General features: G+C 40.4%; 1 protein-coding gene across 3 annotated transcripts in view; it reads left to right on the top strand.

The window, feature by feature from the left end:
• Nucleotides 1-19,317, top strand: part of PPP2R5E (protein phosphatase 2 regulatory subunit B'epsilon) — a 148,975-nt gene that overhangs the window by 81,430 nt on the left and 48,228 nt on the right. For all 3 annotated transcript variants that reach the window (XM_042943448.1, XM_042943449.1, XM_042943447.1), the window contains exon 3: nucleotides 1,778-1,974. In XM_042943448.1, coding sequence (XP_042799382.1) covers nucleotides 1,778-1,974 — 197 coding nt within the window. The remainder of the gene's footprint in view (nucleotides 1-1,777; nucleotides 1,975-19,317) is intronic.

The following is a 19,317-nucleotide window of genomic DNA, read 5'->3' as shown; positions in this document are numbered from 1 at the left end:
CTAGTTTCAGCTAGATGTTTTTTTTTTTTTTTTTTTTTTTAATGTGATTAAGTCTAGGGGCATAGAATAAGATATCTCACAGCTTAAATCCCAAAGTCTTTGTAATACATTAGGCTTTTAGGGACCCATGGGGGTGGTGGTAGGGGAGGAAACTTACAGGTTAAGAATAATTTCTAAATTTATAACTTGTTTTCACTAAGAATAACAGTGATGCTCTACATACCTCCAAAAATACTGACTACTTCTTGTTCCTTTGTATCTGGTAGGAAAATCCTGTGTTTTCAGGTGTCCTGCCCACTCTCATCTAGGCTTACCTGAAAGTTGATGTCAGCAGGCAGTGTTTTGGGAGAATTATCTCTGAGGTCCCGGGTACTTGGACTAGCACTTGGGTTGTGGGGTGTGAGCAGGGGAAGAGGGTTGTGGAGAGGAGTCACGTGGACCCTTTAAATAGGAGCCTGCCCTCACTGCCTTCTGCTAGGGCCGCTGGTGTTGTAAGGTGAGTGCTGCTAACTGTCGCACTTACCTCCAGAGAATAGGTGGCCCGTGCTTTACGGCTGCTGGAAAGCATTTACTGGGAAGCTGGCAACTGAAGGTGCTTGCAAGTGAGTGGCCAAACATTGTTAAAGTCCTTCTTGAGTGGTACAAAGGGAGTGTGGAAATGTGGTTGGAGACCTGGGCGCTGGGCCCAGTTCCGTAACTTATTCATTGTGGGACGACCTCAGTGATAGTCTCTAATTTTCTTTTTGGGAAAATAATATCATGCCACCTGCTTACCTTTAAGAGTGTTTTGAGGATTAATGAGTTACGTACCTTGGATGAAGGCGGGAGCCTGGTCATAATTTCATTGCCTTTTTAGAGAAGATCCAGTTTGGGGAATAAAGTAGTGAAAATAAAGGAATGAATGGGCTGTCTACAACTTGGTGTGTTTCACGTCCAGCTGTAAATCAGGTTTTCATTCTCACTGAGGAATTTTAACTTGAAATTTTTATATATTTTTTTAGAAATGACATCAAACCAAATGTCTGACCTGCTGTTTGTGGGAAAAGAACAGATGTTTATTCCGAGAACATACTAATGAAGATGTTAGTGGTTTTCTCGCACTGTTAAGGGAATAAGATGGGTCATAAGAGAGAGCATAGATTGAAGTATAGTTTGCTCTTATTGTCCCATCACTGGTGTGTTCTTTTTGAGAGAATTGATATTACTTCATTTTGTTGGTTTTCCAAGTTTCTTTGACAAAGAAACTTCATAGATGTCAAGCCAAAACAAAACAAAAAATATAAACACACATACAACAGTTGCTTTAAATACCAAGGATGTCAGCGTGAAATTAAAATGAATTTACTGACATTTCTGCTTTGAAATTTTTTTAGTAAAACTAATTTAAACCAAGTGAAAACTTGTGGCTTTACCTTATAATGGGAAGTTTGACCTTTTTCAGTGCTTTTGGCTCAGGGGTTTTGACATGGGATGTTCTTGGTTAAAATTTGCTTCAACTTTCTAATGGCTCTTGGGATTTTGGTCTATCTTTGGTTGGAATAGATATTTGGAATAGCAAATGCTGTCTATTGTGTTGGTACCACGTAGCTTTCAAAGACAAGGTCTCCTAAGTAGTGGCTATGGTATCCCCTCCCGCCCATGTGTAATTGTTAAAAAGAACACTGTTGTCATGTGAATTCTTATTTTTTTGAGCTTGCCTTTGAAGTAACTTTCACAGAGAATTCCTGTTACCTAGAAATTGATGACAGACTTACACCATTTCCTTTTTTTTTCTTAGACGTTCCGTCCTCAGAGCAGCCTGAACTGTTCCTAAAGAAACTTCAGCAGTGCTGTGTCATTTTTGACTTCATGGACACGCTATCTGATCTTAAAATGAAAGAATACAAGCGCTCCACTCTTAATGAACTGGTGGACTACATTACAATAAGCAGAGGCTGTTTGACAGAGCAGACTTACCCTGAAGTAGTTAGAATGGTGAGTTTCTTTGTTTCGCCGCGGACACTTTTAAGCACCTTCCATAGCGACGTACAGGTGTAATTATTGCAGAGTCAGGTCACTGGAGGTCACCTCCACAAATGAGAACCAACCTTCTGAGAGCTAAGCTAAAGTAGTCGGAACAATACTAGAATTTGAAGAGTATGATTTCATGAGAATGAAATCCACAACTTTTCACCTACAACAGTACTGGAGGAACCAGCAACTTCAGAGTATGAAGCCAGGATTGCCAGGGTGTTCTTGGATTTCTGGCGTTGGGAAAAGAAAAGACACAGGAGAATCAACACAAGTTTTAGATCTGTGTTTGAAAAATATTCAAGCCTGTTGGATGTCTTGATTTTTTTTTTTCTCCCCTCCCTGTTCACTGTGGTAATTTAGAAATGGCTTTAACCTCAATAAAATTGTGATTTGTAGAATCTAGTTAAAGCCTCTCCTGGCTTTATAAACTAATCATTCCCATTATAGTCTTGAAATCTGGGGTGATGTCTTTCATTATTTTTGAACAGTGTCTTGCACTTTGTGTGGTCATTAGGAGTTAAGAGAAGAAACATTATTAGCATAATAGAAGTAATTATGTTCTTTTTGGGTCAGTAATTATATTCGTTTTTTTTGTTTGTTTGTTTTTTAAAGCTGAGCCAAAATATGGTTTTCTGTTGGATTTCTATGGGAAGCTTGCCTTCCTTGGCATCCCAGAAGATGTTGGATCTAGAGAGTACGTGCTCTTTTGGGGAGGTGGGGCTCTTCCACTAATTGGTGAAATTATGCTGCAGAAATCCAGAAGGGTCAGCGCAACCACTGGGAATCCCCTTGGAGAACCTGGCCCATTCTCTCTGTACTGCTGAAAACTGTCTAGCTTTTCAGTTCAACTTTTATCATTTGTATTCAACAAATACAGAAAAGAGACCTCCATGATGAAGTAGATGTAGTTAAAAATGAATAGTTCAGATTTGGGAAGGGATGTGAATTATCATAACTTGAGAAACCGTGACTGATATATGAAGATCATTTCAAAACAATGTCCAGTGTATCCCTCAGATATGTGTTTGAGTTTATGTTGCATTTGTTGTTAATTTACGAGAATATACTAGTAGAATGTCTTGTAGGTTAACTATTAACATTGTAGCTCTTGAGCAGTGGTTCTCAACTAGGGGTGGTTTTGCTTCCCAGGGCACTTTGGCAATGTCTAGAGACGATTTGGCAGTCACACCCAGGGGTGGGGAGGGGCATGCTACCAGCATCTACTGGAGAGAGGTCGAATTGCAGCTAAACATCTCATGATGCACAGGACAGCCCCCTAACAAAGAATTATCTGGCCCTAAATGCCAACAGTACTGTTGTTGAGAAGTCCTGCTCTCGAGTTGGCATGCTATCTGAACCTCTTAACCTGACACCTAAGGTTTTCTCTAGGCCATCTGCTTTCTGCAGGTTTTGGTTTTAACCTACCCATTGGTTTTAACCTACCCCTTGGTTTTAACCTACCCATCTCCTCAGCCAACAGAGGTATCCACCGTTTATAACTTCCTTCTATATCTCATTCCATGGATTGTCCATTAATATGTAAGCGCATATAAGCATATAGATATAAATACACAAGTCGTGGCATACTATACACACTTATCTGTGCCTTGCGTTTTTCACTTAGCAATATAGACTGTATATCAGTGCACATAAAGCTGTCTCATTCAGTCTTACAGGTGTGTAATACTTCATTGTGTGGGTGAACCATAATTCATTTAACCACTATCCTATGAATATCCTTATATACCTGTCAGTTTACCTTTGTGTGAGAACCTTTGTATGTTTACTGGTTTGTTTTTTTTAAATAGCCTTTCTTTCCCCCTGTTTCTGGACCTTCATGTGTTTCTTGGGCCCCATCTCTGATTCTCCCCTTCCTTTCAAGACTCGGCTTAAGGTGCTACTGCTGTTTCCTGAAAAGCTCAGAGTTGTCCCCTACCTTCATTTCCTTCATCTCTTGGCAATTCATCCTTTTGGAATTTGTTCACTTGCTGCCCTTTAATTTTTCACACCTTTATTTGATTTTTCTAATTAGACTATAAGCACTTCTAGGCAGGAACTATGTCCTGCACATCTCTGTGGCCTCCAGAATACCTCCTAGTGCAGGTCTATCAGGAGTTCGTTGAACGAGTGAATGAATTCCCTCTTAAATGCGAGTGTTTCAGGCTCTCAAATTATCTCAAATTAAGATATTGAATGTCATTGGGTTATATTTAGTTTTTAAACCCAGTATTTGGCATAATCAAAAAATTCTTTTATTCCTGTGAAACCAACTTGGTTCTAAATGAGCTTTGGTCTCTTAACGGAGACTATTTTCCCTTCTCCCCTGCCCTCCCCCAACCCCCTCCCAAAAATTGTTTTTAAAAGTCTCCCGTCAGTTGAGTTGTGTATGAATGTGCATTTTAAAATATACTGGAGGCCTACCTTAGGAGATGTTAAATCTGTAGCACGCATACTGTTCTAGGGCATTAGAAAATCAACTTTCCAGATGGTGGTTTAGGGTTCTCAGGGGCGTAGTTTATTTTTCAGATCTCATGATTTGTGAAGTTGTAACCATTAATTTTACATGGTTCTTAGGCAGTCTGGGGCATTTACAGAGAAGGAGTTAGTGTGGGAGAGTCTGAAAGAGAAGAGAATTTGGAGCCACACAGACCTGGGCTCAAGTGCCAGCTCTGGCCGCACTTACTTGCTTCAGCACCTTGGATGGAGCCCTTCCTCTGGGGCCTCAGTTTTTGTGTGGTGCTAAGAGGCACATGGGATCAGGCGAAGGGTGACCATAGTCCTACCTCCGCTGCTCCATGAATACTCTGCCTAAGTAAAGTGCTCTGCACGTAAAGTCCTCACCTCCTCAGATACAGTCTTGCAATACAGTCTAGCAAGCTGGCCGCTTACCACTCCATAAGAAGGGTTGGAACCCAGTCCCCACTTGTTGCCCTCTACTCCCTTCCATTTTGCCACCTCGGAGGCCCCTTCTATATAGAAATTCTGGTGCTGCCACTGCCCACTTTCCTCATCTGTATCACACCTGCCTTTTTCTGGCCTTTTGTGAGGATTGGCAATATCTGTGTACAAAGCTCTTGGAATAGTCCCGAAAATATGGCAAGCATTAGTTCAATAGTGCTATGTTTGGATGATTCTGTTATTATATACCTGATTTTACAATCATTGGTGGAACCCAGCATTCCTTTTGTGGACTTGAGGTGTTGTCAGCTGGATGTGTCGTATTCCATTGCCTCGATGGTTCTCAAATTCTGTAACTCCAAGATGATCCTGCCTGTTGAACAAATGTCACTGTCCCCACCTATTCTTTCTTGTTATTGTAAAATGCAACCACTTTCACTAGGATTAGTGAAGGAAATGGTGGTGCTTTTAGTGAAATATCAGTAAGTGATAGCCAGGTTTTATAAACGAGGATGAGTAATGACTTACAGTGACAGGTTCTGGTGTTAGCACTATTACCAAAAGCCTTTGATCCAACCTGAAAGGATCTGTCCTTTGAGAGTTCTCAATCTGTTAGGGGAAGGAAAGAGTGACCGATAAAAGTAATCTGTGAGTTGTGGAAGCCATTTTTAGCATTTAAATGAAGTCTAGATACCACCTCCAGGCTGCTAGAATTAAGAAAGCAAAGCAGCTCTTGATGTGTAAACAGGATAAAACAATGTAGTGCGTACCTTCCCTGCGGGAGAGTTGTGTGGGCTGGTGGAGAGAGCCCGAGACCGAGAATGTGGAAGTCACCGTCCACTTGATTGATGGTGAGGTCTCGGGCAAATAATTAATTTCCTCGCAAGCCCTGGTTTCTCCTGTGTATAAATGGAGGGGGTCGGTAATGATTGCTCCCACCTTCCAGCTCCGAAAACCACTGGCTCTTTCAGTCAACACAGTCTAAGAAATTGAGAATGGATTCTGCTTCCAAAATAGTAGCTTAGGTAAGTGGTTTGTTTTCATGTATTTCACCTGAGGGCAAATCTGATGGAAAAAAACGAGAATCAGGACTTGTAGTTCCTTGAGGCTTTGGCTCATTCTGCTTTGTATCATCTCGAGTGTCAGGCTTCTGTCCTTGAGTCAGTATTTTTACCACATTATGCTAATGTTTTCTCTTTGGTTCTGTTGCCATGCATCCATCTGAAAGACTTTTTAGAATTTCTGGCTCTCCCAGTAATCTTGTGCTATTTTTTTTTTTAACCCAAACTCGAGCTCTTTGTATTTTATGCTCTTTATATGTGCACATCTTCCTTTTCAAAAACGTCACTTTTGGGTATAGTTCGAATGTGAGATGGTATCTCATTGGTGAAGACGTTATTTTAGCTAACTCCAGCTAAAGTTTACTGAATGACTTAGAACCACACTTTTACATTTTGATAATAAAAAAAGGCTGGGTCCTGCTCTGTCAGCAAACTTAAAATCAGGTAGAAGGGATACTCATGAACAAATATAAGAAAATGTCATACGTGTATTAATAGAGGTGTATATACAAGGCAAGAAAGGAGTACAGAGGGTGAGTAGTCCGAGGTAAGTAGAGATGGTTAAGGAAGGCTTTTTACAAAGGAAGTCAAGCCTCAGTAGGTGTTAAAAGGTGAATGCGTGTTTTCTAAGTGGCTGAATTAGTGTTGAAATGAAGAAGAGAATTACATGATGCAAAGGGATTTCCCAACCCCATGATAGATTCAGAGAAACACAAGTAGTGTTGTCACAGCATTTTATGTGTGTGTGTGTGTGTGTGTGTGTGTGTGTGTGTGCGCGCACACGTGCGCACGTGTATTGGGGAGTTCGAGGAGGTGAATGGTGGCAGTTGAAGCTGCAGGTGTGGGCCCGTTCTTGAAAGAACCTCACAGACAGTGGATAAACATTGGAAAGTTTTGAGCAGTTGAGTGACATGGTCAGATTTGTATTGCACTGGCAGTGGGCCAGATAGATTGGAGGGCACCAAAATTGAAGGCGGAGAGGAATCAATTAGGGAAGGGGTGTTTTAGAGAAGCTGTGAAAGCCCTAAGGCAAACACAGGTATGAAAGTAGAGAAGGAGAAGAAAGGATGGCATTTGAGACTCACATAATATTGAAGCCACTTGGCATTTGTGTGGATGTTTGCAGTGTGAGAAAGAGGAAGGGGTGGTGAGGATAGCTTTGGGAATTAGGTGGTTTGTTATGCCACTATTTGAGAAAGGTATAGCTGGAGGGCGAGTGGGTTTTGCATGGAAACCGAGCAGTGGACTTTTGGTGTGTTACTTGGAGGTTATGGGAGACCTAGATGTGGAAAGGTGAAGACGGAGATTGGGAATTGTCGGTGTGGGAGGAGAACAGGAGAAAAAAAGAACGATGATGGAATGGCCGGTGGTACAGGGAACCACTGTGCTTTCGAGCAGTGGTGCAGGTGGGAGCTGGGGGGTTGAGGAGCGCTCAAAGTATAGGGAAGTTGAGATGATGCCTGTAGATGGTGATTGCACGTACACTGATGGAATCTTGGGCATACTGCCTTCATTAGAATACAGTCTTAGGCCTTCTCTTGCAGACAGTATACCTTGTTGCTGTGGTTGTTTGCTGTTATTTATTTTCATATTTTGTCTTTATGTCTTTACTTTTATTGGTTTCAAAGTCTGCCCTACTTCTCATCTGTGGTTAAATTTCTATATACCTCACATTGTAGAATGTGTGATTTTTCCAAAGGTGATATAGTTTTAAGATAAAATACTTAGAACATTTTTTTTTCTTTTCTCTTGAAGTCTTTCCTTGAGTCCTAATTATTGTTTCTTGGCCACCATTAGCTTTGTTTTTCCTATTCTCAAATTATACCCTGTCATTTGGTTATCTGTGTGTTGTATCTTTTATATATCCTTTGATTTAACAGGAGATCACAGCTCTGGTTTGCCTCTTAATAGAAGAATATGGTTCTGTAGAAAATAATGAAGTTGCAATTAAAGGTCTCTGAGTCTGCCTACACAGACTTATAGGAGTGCTTTGTTAATTTCACTACATGCTTTATTGGCTGAAGGACAGACAGAGTTTCTTTTCATAAAATAACAACTATCTAAAAGTGCCTTGGGAATGATAAGTACCAGGGGGAAATGTGAAATTTCCATTTTTCATCTTCTGGCATCTGATAAGGAATGTAACCATACATCTTGGCCAGAATTTGCCTTGGAGGTGACTCTTCAGACTGGAAGGAGATAAGATCTGACCCATGTGGTGGTGCCTGGGTGGGGGTGATGGTGGTGGAGATGGGCTGCCTACGCTACTGAAAATATAAATAATGGAAGAGAATTGAGTGATGTCTGGGAAGGGCATCTAGGAACTGAAATTATTGGCAAATTTTGAGAATAGGAACAGGACCTGAGAATTAAATTGGAAAGTGAAGGATTCCTTGTTACTTAGAAAAGAATTTAAGGTTACGATAATGAAGATTATCAACACACATTTTTAGAATGAGATCCAGAAGAATTGGCCGCTCAAGGTTAGGAGCATATTGTTACCACTTGTAATTTATCAGAGGGTAGAGAGACTGGCAGGCACTTTGTCCTCTCTTTAATTACTGTAAATCTTAAACAACTGCACTGTGCTTCTTTAGTTAATGCCCACTTAATAATATTCGTTTAGCATACTAGGGTGTCTGTAGATTGTTTTTATAGAGTCAGTGGACCTTCTGATGTTGACTGCAGAATTTTGGGTATTTTGTGTTTGTTTGTTTGCTTGCTTGTTCGTGTATTTATTTATTTAATTTTGGAGCATGAGAGGGGGAGGGGGCAGAGAGAGAAAGAGAAAGGGAATCCCAAGCAGGCTCCATGTTCAGCATGGCAGACTCTGACACAGGGCTCCATCCCACAGTCCCAGGATCATGGCCTGAGCTGAAATCAAGAGTTGGACGCTCAACTGACTGAGCCACCCAGGCACCCCTGTTTTGTGTATTTTCGTGGTAGAGGATCCATAGCTTTTGACTGACTATTCAAAGACATACCTGACTCCACAGGGGTTTAAGCTTGATTTTACCACATGTGCAATGCTCTGCTAGATGCTGCTCTCTTGGAAAATACACGATTGGAAAGGAGCAGAGTCTTCCCTTTCATGGCAGTAACTAAAGATGAAAAATGAAGTTGTTAGAATGATTTCACCAGTGAAACCATCTGGGCCCGTAGTTTTCTCTTTCAGCAGGTTTTTTCTGGTAGTGCATTCAGTTTCTTAAATACATGCCTGACTCTAGATTTTCCGTTTCGTCTTGTGTCAGTTTTGGTAGGTTGTTCTGATAGTTGCACAATTTACAGTTGTAGTCGTATACTTAATCTTTATAGCATCTTCGCAAAGGTGTGTACTCATAAAAGATCACCAGCACTTGTACAAATTCCATGGTTAGCAGCACAATTGTCTGCAGCACCTACAATATATGAGTTAATTTAGTCTTCACAACAACCCTGTGAGATCGATAGTAATATTATGTATATTATTTTATAGATGATGTAAAGGAAGTAGAGAGAGGCTGTGGAACTTTCCCAGAGCTACTCACCTGGGGAACAGGCAGGGCGAATTTGAATCCAGGCTGTTTGGCTCCAGAGACCATACTCTTAACTGCTGTGCCTAATGCTTTCCTGGAATCATCCTTTACTATAGGAATGAGGACTCAACCCCAAAGATTGGACTCCTGCCTCTGAACTGTGTCCTTTTCCTTGAGCTCTTCTAAATAAATAGGTAATAGGGTTTTGAATAGCCTTTCCCTGAATCTTGCTGCTCCTCACAAGGCCAAACCAAATAGCAGGCTTCAGGATTAAATGTTCATTGTTGCTTAAGAAACAGCTTCCCTCTCCTGCTCTCTCCCCTCACCACTTCACTACCCCGCCTTTGTGTTATTCTTGAATTAAGAGTGCTTCTCAACCTTGTTTTCTCTGCTCTCCCCCTCCCTTCCAGTATGGGAGAGTGAACGATGATTGGGAGGTGAAGAGGAGCTCAGGAGGAGGGCTGTGTAGTTCAGAACTCTCCTCTGTTCCACCCAAAGTACAGTTCTTGAGATGATCCTATCTCCTGAGTTCATGTGCTCCCCCCATATCTCTTTTGTCTGTCCCACCATTAGAAGCAGGCAAGCTCTACCAGCAGTCAAGGCATCCTTGCGTTACCTGCTTAGCTTGAATTTGGAGCAAGGGAGTTAGATGATGGGAACATCCCTCCGTCTCCATGATGGTCCCCAATCAGCGCTTACATGGGTACAGTCTCCTTTTTGTTGCCCTTGCTAGGTGAGTCCTGCCACTTAGACGAGTCTTCAGCTTTTTAAGCATGTGATGTTATAAGGTTGTTATGATGTCATTATCGCTGTCATTTGTCGTGATACCACCTCTACCACTCCTGTTAGACTCCCCTTTTTCTTTAGATGGTTTAATCAGTTTTTCTAGCTAGCTACAGTGAATCTTGAGAGGCTGAAAGCTTTTTTTTTTTAAAGTCTCTGTAAGGTAGCTTTCCATATCTTTTCTCTGTTGACTTAAAATTTTAATTTTTCATGGGAAATTTCATCTCCAGGTCTTTTTTTTTTTTTTTTTTTTTTTTTGAAGACCCTGTAAATCTGCTTGTGCCTGTGTGGTTAGAATTATATATACATGCATATGTATACAGCCCTTAGTTTACCTGAATAAGATTTTTCCTGATACACTTGCATATTCATGTCTATACTATATTAATAATTTACCATTTCTCTCCAGCAGACATTCTCTCTTAAGGAATCTGACAGGGATTTTAATGGGTTTAGTTTTAATTTAAATGTACAAAGGAGTGGGTTTTTACTCAGGAAACAACTGAGCTACTCATGATTGCTATTTGCTTCATTTACAAGCTGTATCCTTCTGGCTTGACAATGCTTTACAGATTGTTCAGAGTTTTCAATATACTTAAAATTGTTTGACAGCTGTGACTTGTCTAGCGCTGATGTATCCAATACTATCCTTTCTCTGTAACGGGAAGGAGAACGCTCCCTCTCTTTCTTTCCCCCTCCCCTGAAACTGGCTGCAGAATTGTGCAGGATAAGTCACAGAAGTGCATTCAGGTTTTGGTTTCTCTTTTCTCCTACCTTTTAATTTAACCTTGAAAATGAAAATATGATTAGAGGTGTAAGGAATGCTTCTGGAAAAATCTACTGAGGAAAATATGTGATAAAAAGGTTGGGAAATTGTTGCCTGTGGTTTCTATGTAAGTAGGTCTTGGATAATTCTAGCACTTGCTGTTAGTTTATGTAGTTCAGCTGTCTCTCTACTGAGGACAGAAGTGAGAGAGGAAGGGACTTATTAACTGATTCTCTAAAGAGAAAGCTGGTTATACCCCAGTGATGCATTATGAGCAGGAAAAAACAGAAAATGAGTGTCCTCAATGTGGAATTCTCTGAGACGGTAATGCCTGAGGCAAGAATTTGGCAAGAAAACAACAAGCAGGTCATTTCCAGGAGGTAGCTGGCTTCTGACCAATATTAAAAGCCAAACTTGATCTGTAGGTGAAAACAAGAAGAAATACGCTATCCAGTGACTTCTGTGGAGGAAGTTGCCTCTGGAAAATGAGGATAAGATAAGGGACTTCTAGAGTTAAAATGCAGTTTCAGGAATGAATAGAGAGAGGTGGGGATTTGCTGAGCAGTGAAGGGAAAACTTCACTGAAAGAAAGACCAGAGCTTCGGGCAGCAGCAGGTCCTGGGCAAGGAGCAGCATTGCCAGGAAGGCAGGGGTGACACGTGGAGGAGAGGATGTTTGGGATGTTTCAGGATAAAAATAGGACTGGTTGTAACAATTTGGTGAGTTGGAAAGCAAGTTTATCTTTTAATAAAATGGATAAGCAAGCCATGTTGGAGAATATAATGTCTCTTCACTCTTCAGAGATGTAGGTATCAGACAGGGAGTGGGGGCTGGGCAGATAGTGTTAGGTACTTACTAAATGGGCTGCTTTGAAATACTGTGGAATTTCCTTTCCTGAAGAAGGTAAGGCCTTTATGAGAATAGGGTAGAACACTCTGGAATAATGCAGCCCTCTTCCTTTTGTGGGGACTTTTGGCCTTTTCTCTAGAAGTATTTGTTGAGTTTAGACAATAGAGAAGGTGCTAGAAAATTGAGTGTGTATTTGTGCTGTCCATCAGGTACAAACTGGGGAGCCTGTTGTGTGCCCTGTTCTGGAAAGTAGGAGGAGTAATTTGAGGGGTAAAATAATCAGAAGGCAATGATCTATAAATACACATTTAAAACGGAAGCTAACAGGGTTGGTGGGCAGTTCCTGTCCCGAGAGCCCTTTCTTGGTTTCTTTCTGAGGCACTTACACCCACACTCCAGCCTCCCCTCCAACATGAGGCCAGCATGCCTCCGTGAGGCGGGTGAGGGACGGTTGTCTGCCTTGCCCTCCCTTGGTGGCTGATCTTACTCAATTCGTTATGAAGTGTGTGGGTAAAGAGTGATGTTAATCTGTGATCATGTGTTCAGGTGCGTTTTTGTTTTCATAACTCACCAGCTAGCTCAAGGTTTGTTTTACTAACGAAGGGTCACAGAGACCGAGAGACAAACCAGAGTAAGGGACAGTGATAGCGTGGGCAGCTTCCTGTTTATTTTTAGTGATTTCAAGTAAGAACACATACTCAATAGCCGGAAACATACCTCAGAAGCCTCAAGTGCTTTGTGTGTTTTTAAAATTCAGAGTTTAATTTTTCTTTTAGCATTAGCTGATTTTGAACCGAGTGTTCAAAGCAGATGTTAGAATATACGTGTCCTCAAAAAAGCCCCACGTTGTTACTGTTTTATTAACTTGTGCACTTTGGATTTTCCAGAAACCACTTAATTTAGCAGTTTTAGTACTTCTCTAGGATTGAGGACCCAAAGTCCATGCACAGGAACACGTGGTAGAACCCTGCTGTTGCATGGCTGGCCTCTGTGTGGGGCGTGCGCACTCGACTGCAAGCGCCCGCCAGTACGAGGGCCTGCTCTGCGCTAGGGCTGTTGCAGTGTTTACACCTCTATTTTTGGATTCTAAGATTTAATATCAACAGTCTTCACTTTTGGATCCACTGCTACATTTCCAGTTTTGGAGACAGTGGAATGTAGTTGTCTCTGTGTGTGAAATACCATTTCCCTGTGATGATTTTGTGTGGGGCTAACAGACTAGAGAGAATTAATTTAACATTACCGTCACCACTTCAGCAGGTAAAAAGCTGCCTCTTATTTTGAGCAGAGTTTAGTCTCGAAATAGAAGCCTGATGGGAGTGGAGGGTTTCATGGTTGGAATTTGTGAGTAATAGGGGGAGAGGCGGGGATGGGTCTAGATTACGGAGGTCTTGGCAAGCCAAGTAAAGGAGGTTAGACTTAATCTTAGACACTGCAAGCAGAGAGCTGCTAATAAGGTTTTTGAATGGGAGGTGAAATGTACATGATACTAGTTTCCTTTCTCCAGCCCCCACCTAGGAAGTCTGTACCCTTCTGCCAGCTCCTTTCAGGGGGTGTAAGGCTGGCAGATTTAACCCAGGATGGCTGATGGCAGAGGGCTGTTGTCCTACCGTAGTCAGATGGTGACAAAGAAAGAGGAAGTGGAGAGAAAATATAAAGAACTCCCCATCCTCCTGTATTTTCTCCTGTGCTCATCAAAGAAAACTTGAAACCAAAGAAAAAAGATTATGTATAGTTTCATTATTTAAATGCAATCAGTGTTCACATGTTAGCCAGTTTCCTCCTAGCCTGGTTTTTAAATGAGGCTTTCCCTTAAATTAAAAAAAAATCCAGATATACTTAACATCAACACAGATTTTAAGAACAGATCTTAGGCAGTGAATCTTCAATGAATTTAATAATTCTCTGTACTCATACAGCCGTAACTCCAGATCTAGAACACGGCCATCACTCTGGAAAATCTCCTTGTGTTCCTTTCCTGTTTCTCTGTATTAAACATTTTTCCCCCTAAGGGAAAAAAAAATAAATTATTTCATCCTAATCTTATTATGTAATTACTTATGTTACTATATGTATAATTTGAACTAAATTTTTTTTCTTCAGCATTGGGATATAAACATGCTTTCACGTAATTAACTAAATTTAAAAGCATCATTCTAATGGCTGCCATAATGTTCCATTATGGGGATATATGATTGTCTGCTTGACTATTTTGGGACATCAAAACTATTTCCAAATTTCCACTATTAAATATAATATCACCGTTAGCACCAAAGAGATATTGTGAAGGCATAAATCAAATGACCTGTTGATAAGCTGCGTAAAGCAGATAGATACAGGAGAGGAAGAGTTAAAGGAAATTCTAAAGGCTTAGACAGAATGAGGAAGGTGAGAAGAGACTTCTCTTCTAGAGGGAAGTGGAGGTCAGTGAGGATGAGATTGGTTTTGACCAGATTGAATTTGAGATCGAGGGAGATGTCAGAACTGCTCTGTATATAGCTGGAAAAAACAGAATTAAGGACATCCTAGTGCCTTGGAAACAGAAGTCATAGAAGAGGGGACAGAGAACTGAGTATTGAGAGAAGAGCATCATGCCATAAATTCAGCTTTGCTCTACCTTGAGTTCTAATGCTGACTTTTTTTTTTTTTTTTTTTGGTAAGGATTTGTGTTGTTTATTGGGTGAAGTGATGACTTTGAGACATTCGTTTAACTTCTGTATTCACAGTCTCAAGATCCAGAATGTGCTTTACTTTCTATTTTGCTTCACACTAAGACCTGTTAACATGGTTGGTGTTAATTCTGAGAAAGAGAACTGTAGTGGGAGTATCACTTTTATCAGGTTGGCACAACGGCCATTTGGTTTTCTGGTGGTTCTGCTGGATTCTTTCCCACTAAAAGGGATTGACATGTTTGCATAAGAAAATTGAATTACTTGAATTAGTAGAAGCTACTGGAGAATGGAAGAAGTAATTTAATAGGAAATAATTGCTAACTTTTGAGTTAAATGGGGAGACTTGAACGCATGCATGTATTTATTTACTTTTACCCCCCGAGATCAGACAGATTACTGAAAAGAAATAAAACCCACAAAAACAAAGCAAAATGGAGAGGAGATCTCAGAGTCAGCATCTTGGGAACTAGCAAGCACATGAACTGGTGGTCACTGCGTTGGCAGATGAGAAAAAGCGGAGCTGTAAGCAGCAGCAGGGAGAGTCTGGAAGTAGCCCACTCACACCACATTAACTGCGGGAAGCTTCAGAAAGATGCCTTTCTAAAAGTAAAGGTGCACAGAGGCCAGAAGAGGAGCCTTGGTGGAAAGTCTGTGTAAGCAGTAGTCAGAACTCCTGATGCCACCTCACTCCCCCCAAACCGGGCAGCGAAAAGACGGAAGGTTTTCTCTCTGGAGAGGCTACACTGGAGGGAAGCTGGGCTCATGGACACCAGGCACTGCTGACAACAGCAGGCGCCTTTCTGAAAGTAGTGGAGCACGTTGGATGGGAAGATCCTCAACCCTCTTACCACTCAGCGCTCAGATCCCTTATGCCTGTAATCAGGAGAGGGATGTTTCTTCTTTGGAGAATCAGATAAGCTCAAAGGAAAGACCTAAAGGCACCAGCTAAAGGAGAGTTCTTAGGGGGATGGTGGTAAGGACGTGGCCCAGCCAGTCTGCCCACAAGCCCATACTCTGTCACTCAGTGCCACTGTCTCATACAGAGCTCCCATTTTAAGTACGCCTGGATGCGGCACTGTCATAAAGGCACAGACTTTCTGGGTTTGAATCATCTCTCCTGACACTGCCCTGGTGTTAATACTGTTAATTAGTTTTGTATGATTTTGAACTTTATATAAATGTACACGGACGGGACTCAACTCAGATGCCTTCCATCTTTCCCTTGCATCCTTACCCTGCGCTCACCCCATCTCTTTTCCTGCCCCTGTGGCACTTTCTCATCTGATGGGCGTACAGTAGGTGAAAGAGAGTGGAACGGAAGACAGAGTACTTTCTTTCACACATTTTTCTCCTGTTTGTCTCCTTCTAACTAAATGTTGATGTACTCCTCAAAACTACCTTGTATGTACTTGGATCTGTACTCAGATTCTGTTGATTCTCTGTTCTTGATCTCATGGACAGATTCTTTTCTTCCATACAGTTGTCAGTGCTCTAATCCTTTTAGAAACTGAACATCTAAAGGGATCCAATTATTTTCAGAAACAATCAGTTTTTGTTAAATACAGTTATACCAGTTGATGATAACAGTTATCAGCGGAACCAACCGCAGCGGCAGCAGCAGTAATAACGACAATGAAAACGGATTATTTTAGTCTGTGTAAATCTAAACGGTGTGCATACCTAGTAGATTTTGAAAGAAATACTTGCTAAAGGAAATATAAATAAAAATGACATCTTTGTGAATTAGGAAAATAGCACATGCCCAAGATTTCTATGACTTTAATCTTGTCTTTCAGATTTGACTTGATGTTTTAAAATTCTAATTGGGCAACATAAGTTCTTAAACTTCCTGTTTTGTTTGTTACTCCCTTTCTCCAAAGGACTGCTAAGCTGCTTTTGTCATTTTAAGATGTTCCTTCTGCCTCATTTCAGAAATCAGTTATCATAGAACAGTGCCTATGTCCTAGAAAGCCCGGCTCATACAGATTAAATGTGCAACAGTAATAAGGTTGAAACCATCAACTTTAGAAATCGTTTAAATCCTCTTCTGGATTTCCGGATGTTGTAAAACAGATCAGCTGTCACAAGTGCATGTTTCCTAATCACATGTAAACAGTGTATACTGTCTTTAGTTCTGGTTCAGTGACTGTCTTCTCCTCAGTATAGAGCGACGTCCAGAAAGGTGGTTTTACGATAAAAATGTGGGCACCCTTGGTGGAGTAGCTTGACCATACCTGTGTATCACAACGTTCTCGTCCTCCTTGGGTTGCCGGAACCTCTGCTTTGTGACAAACAAGAGCATTGTGGCGATTCTTTTGCCTCAAGGAATTGTATTTAACTCAAGTGAACGTGTTTGTAATAATAACTTCTGGAAGTTCTTGCCTGAAATTTTTAATTATATTGATAATATTACATAGTAGTGACAGTTATGTATTTAGTGCGTTAGAGAATAAAGGTAGGCCTGCAGTGGATGGCTCATAACGTAAGAAGTTGTCATACTGATTTCGTTAAATTTCTCTTTAGATTTAGTGCTAAGGACGTGTCCTTATGTTAGAATAAGGGATTTTAATGGTTTCACATGTTCAGATAACTTTTAAACAGCTGTGTTCATTCACATCGATGGCGATGGCGAGGTTTAAAAAGAGACTAGTGGCAACTACAGTAAACTTATTACGATAATTAAAAGACACGGTTTGGCTTTAGAAACAAATTACTGGTTGAACAAATTGCCAGTGAGTTAAATTAAGTGCTAATTGAAAGTTTTAAAATTTTGCCATTTGTTTCTTAATCAAAGTACAAGCTTAAAAGATGTATATCTGGTCTGACTCTAAGTTTCTTGAGCATAATTACAAAATGTTGGGAGTTTTCTCCTGGTTTTATATATCAATAATTATTTACAATTACTTTACAAGGGGCTGAGAGATTTGATGGGGTGCCTGGGTGGCTCAGTCGGTTGAGCGTCCGACTTCGGCTCAGGTCATGATCTCACGGTTCGTGAGTTTGAGCCCCATGTCAGGCTCTGTGCTGACGGCTCGGAGCCTGGAGCCTGCTTCAGATTCTGTGTCTCCCTCTCTCTCCGCCCCTTCCCCACTTGTGCTCTGTCTCTCAAAAATGAACCAATGTTAAAAAAAATAAATAAAAAAAAAAAGGGTCCGAGAGTCAGATTTTAAACGTTCTTTATCACTGGGACTGTTAAGAATTCTTAAATTTGGTGTTACCAAAGGTACCTTGACATTATATGTGTGTTTAACGTTTATTACTTTTATGTTCTAAAACATAAATAGCATAGCAAAGTATCTAGGCATATCTGTTAGGATTTTAGTTCTTTTTCTTAGAGTTTGAATATGTAATACTAATTCTAGTGTGTTTGGAAATTGTCTTCTCTGTACAAATGTCTGATTTAGAGATTTAAAGTAACTTTTGCTTACTTTTATACGTTTCATCATGTTTATTTGATACATTTACTTTGGACTAACACAAAATACTATGAGAATAATGCATGCTGACATAGTTTCAACATTGCATTTACTGGGGCTTCCCTCTGGTTCTAAATGCTTGAGTAAATGATTTTGTTTCTTTTCAATACATGATGGATTATAGAATTAACGAATGGATGAACTGGATAAAAAAAAAAACTGAGGGATATCATTGAAATGGTTACTTGCATAAGATCTTAATACAAATAGTGCTAGAGGAATAATGGCACTTTTCAATTTGCTTGGATGTTCTTTATTTAACGTCATTTGTATTGCCTTTTTTTTTTTTTGTTAGAAAATCTACTTTGTAGATGAAATTTCAAGAAAATTCATTTTATAGCTGTGATGTCATTATTTTTGTATTTATAGTCAGTATACTTGCAATATTGCATGAAATTACAGTGTCACAGATAAAAGAGGGAGAAATGTTCATGAGGTCGACTAGTTCATCTGCATTTACCCAAGATGATAACCTACTCATCTAGAAAGTAGTATTGTAAAACAGAGGCAAGATGATTTAAGTTGTTTTGTTATACTGTAGTTACAGGTGGTTTTCCGAGTACATTATATGTCTGATTTTACCCAGACCTTCGGTGCAAATGGTGCTCACAAATGCATAACTAAAGGGAACCGAAAGTATTCATTAGTTGTGTGTTTTTTTTAAAAATAATTCACTATATTGTTCTTACCTTTTGTTTTGTTCATTGATAATCTTGGCAGATATTTAATAGTGAGTAGCTCACAGGTGCTATCCACATTCTATTCTTTTGTAATGTGCTAGTCATTTTCCTTAAACAACAGCAAAATGTCAATCAAAATCAAGGTGTAAAATTAGTAGTAGCATTTCCATGGAGATCAAGAGATTCAGGAAAGTGAGAGGTTTTTGTTTTTTTTTTTTCCTGTAGTAGCTTAAATAACTATTTAAAAATATTAAGAGTTGTATTTTGATATTGCAAGTCAAGAAACAGTAAGATGTTTGTTTAATCAAAACCTGATTAAAATATGCCTAGACACTTCTTTACTTACGGGGCCAGGCACTTAGGATCCTGTTAAGTTGTCTCTTTCACATTTGGCCAAGACGTTGAGATTTACTTATTTTTGCACTATAGTTAATGGTAATCAGCAGTAAACTAAAGAGTTGAAAAAGAAGAGAGCAGCTAGTCCCCCAGAGCAGGCAGCTATTGGTGCCAGGCCTGGCCTGAGGCACTATCCCCCTCCTTCACCCCCCATCCCTCCCCGGGTGCTATGGTGCAGGTGCTCACCGGTTCACAACCGAGTTGTATC

This window comes from Panthera leo, chromosome B3 (assembly GCF_018350215.1).
Source record: "Panthera leo isolate Ple1 chromosome B3, P.leo_Ple1_pat1.1, whole genome shotgun sequence".
Classification (NCBI taxonomy): Eukaryota; Metazoa; Chordata; class Mammalia; order Carnivora; family Felidae; genus Panthera; species Panthera leo.
The sequence above is the reverse complement of the archived record's forward strand: the minus strand, read 5'-3'. Positions and strand labels throughout refer to the sequence as shown.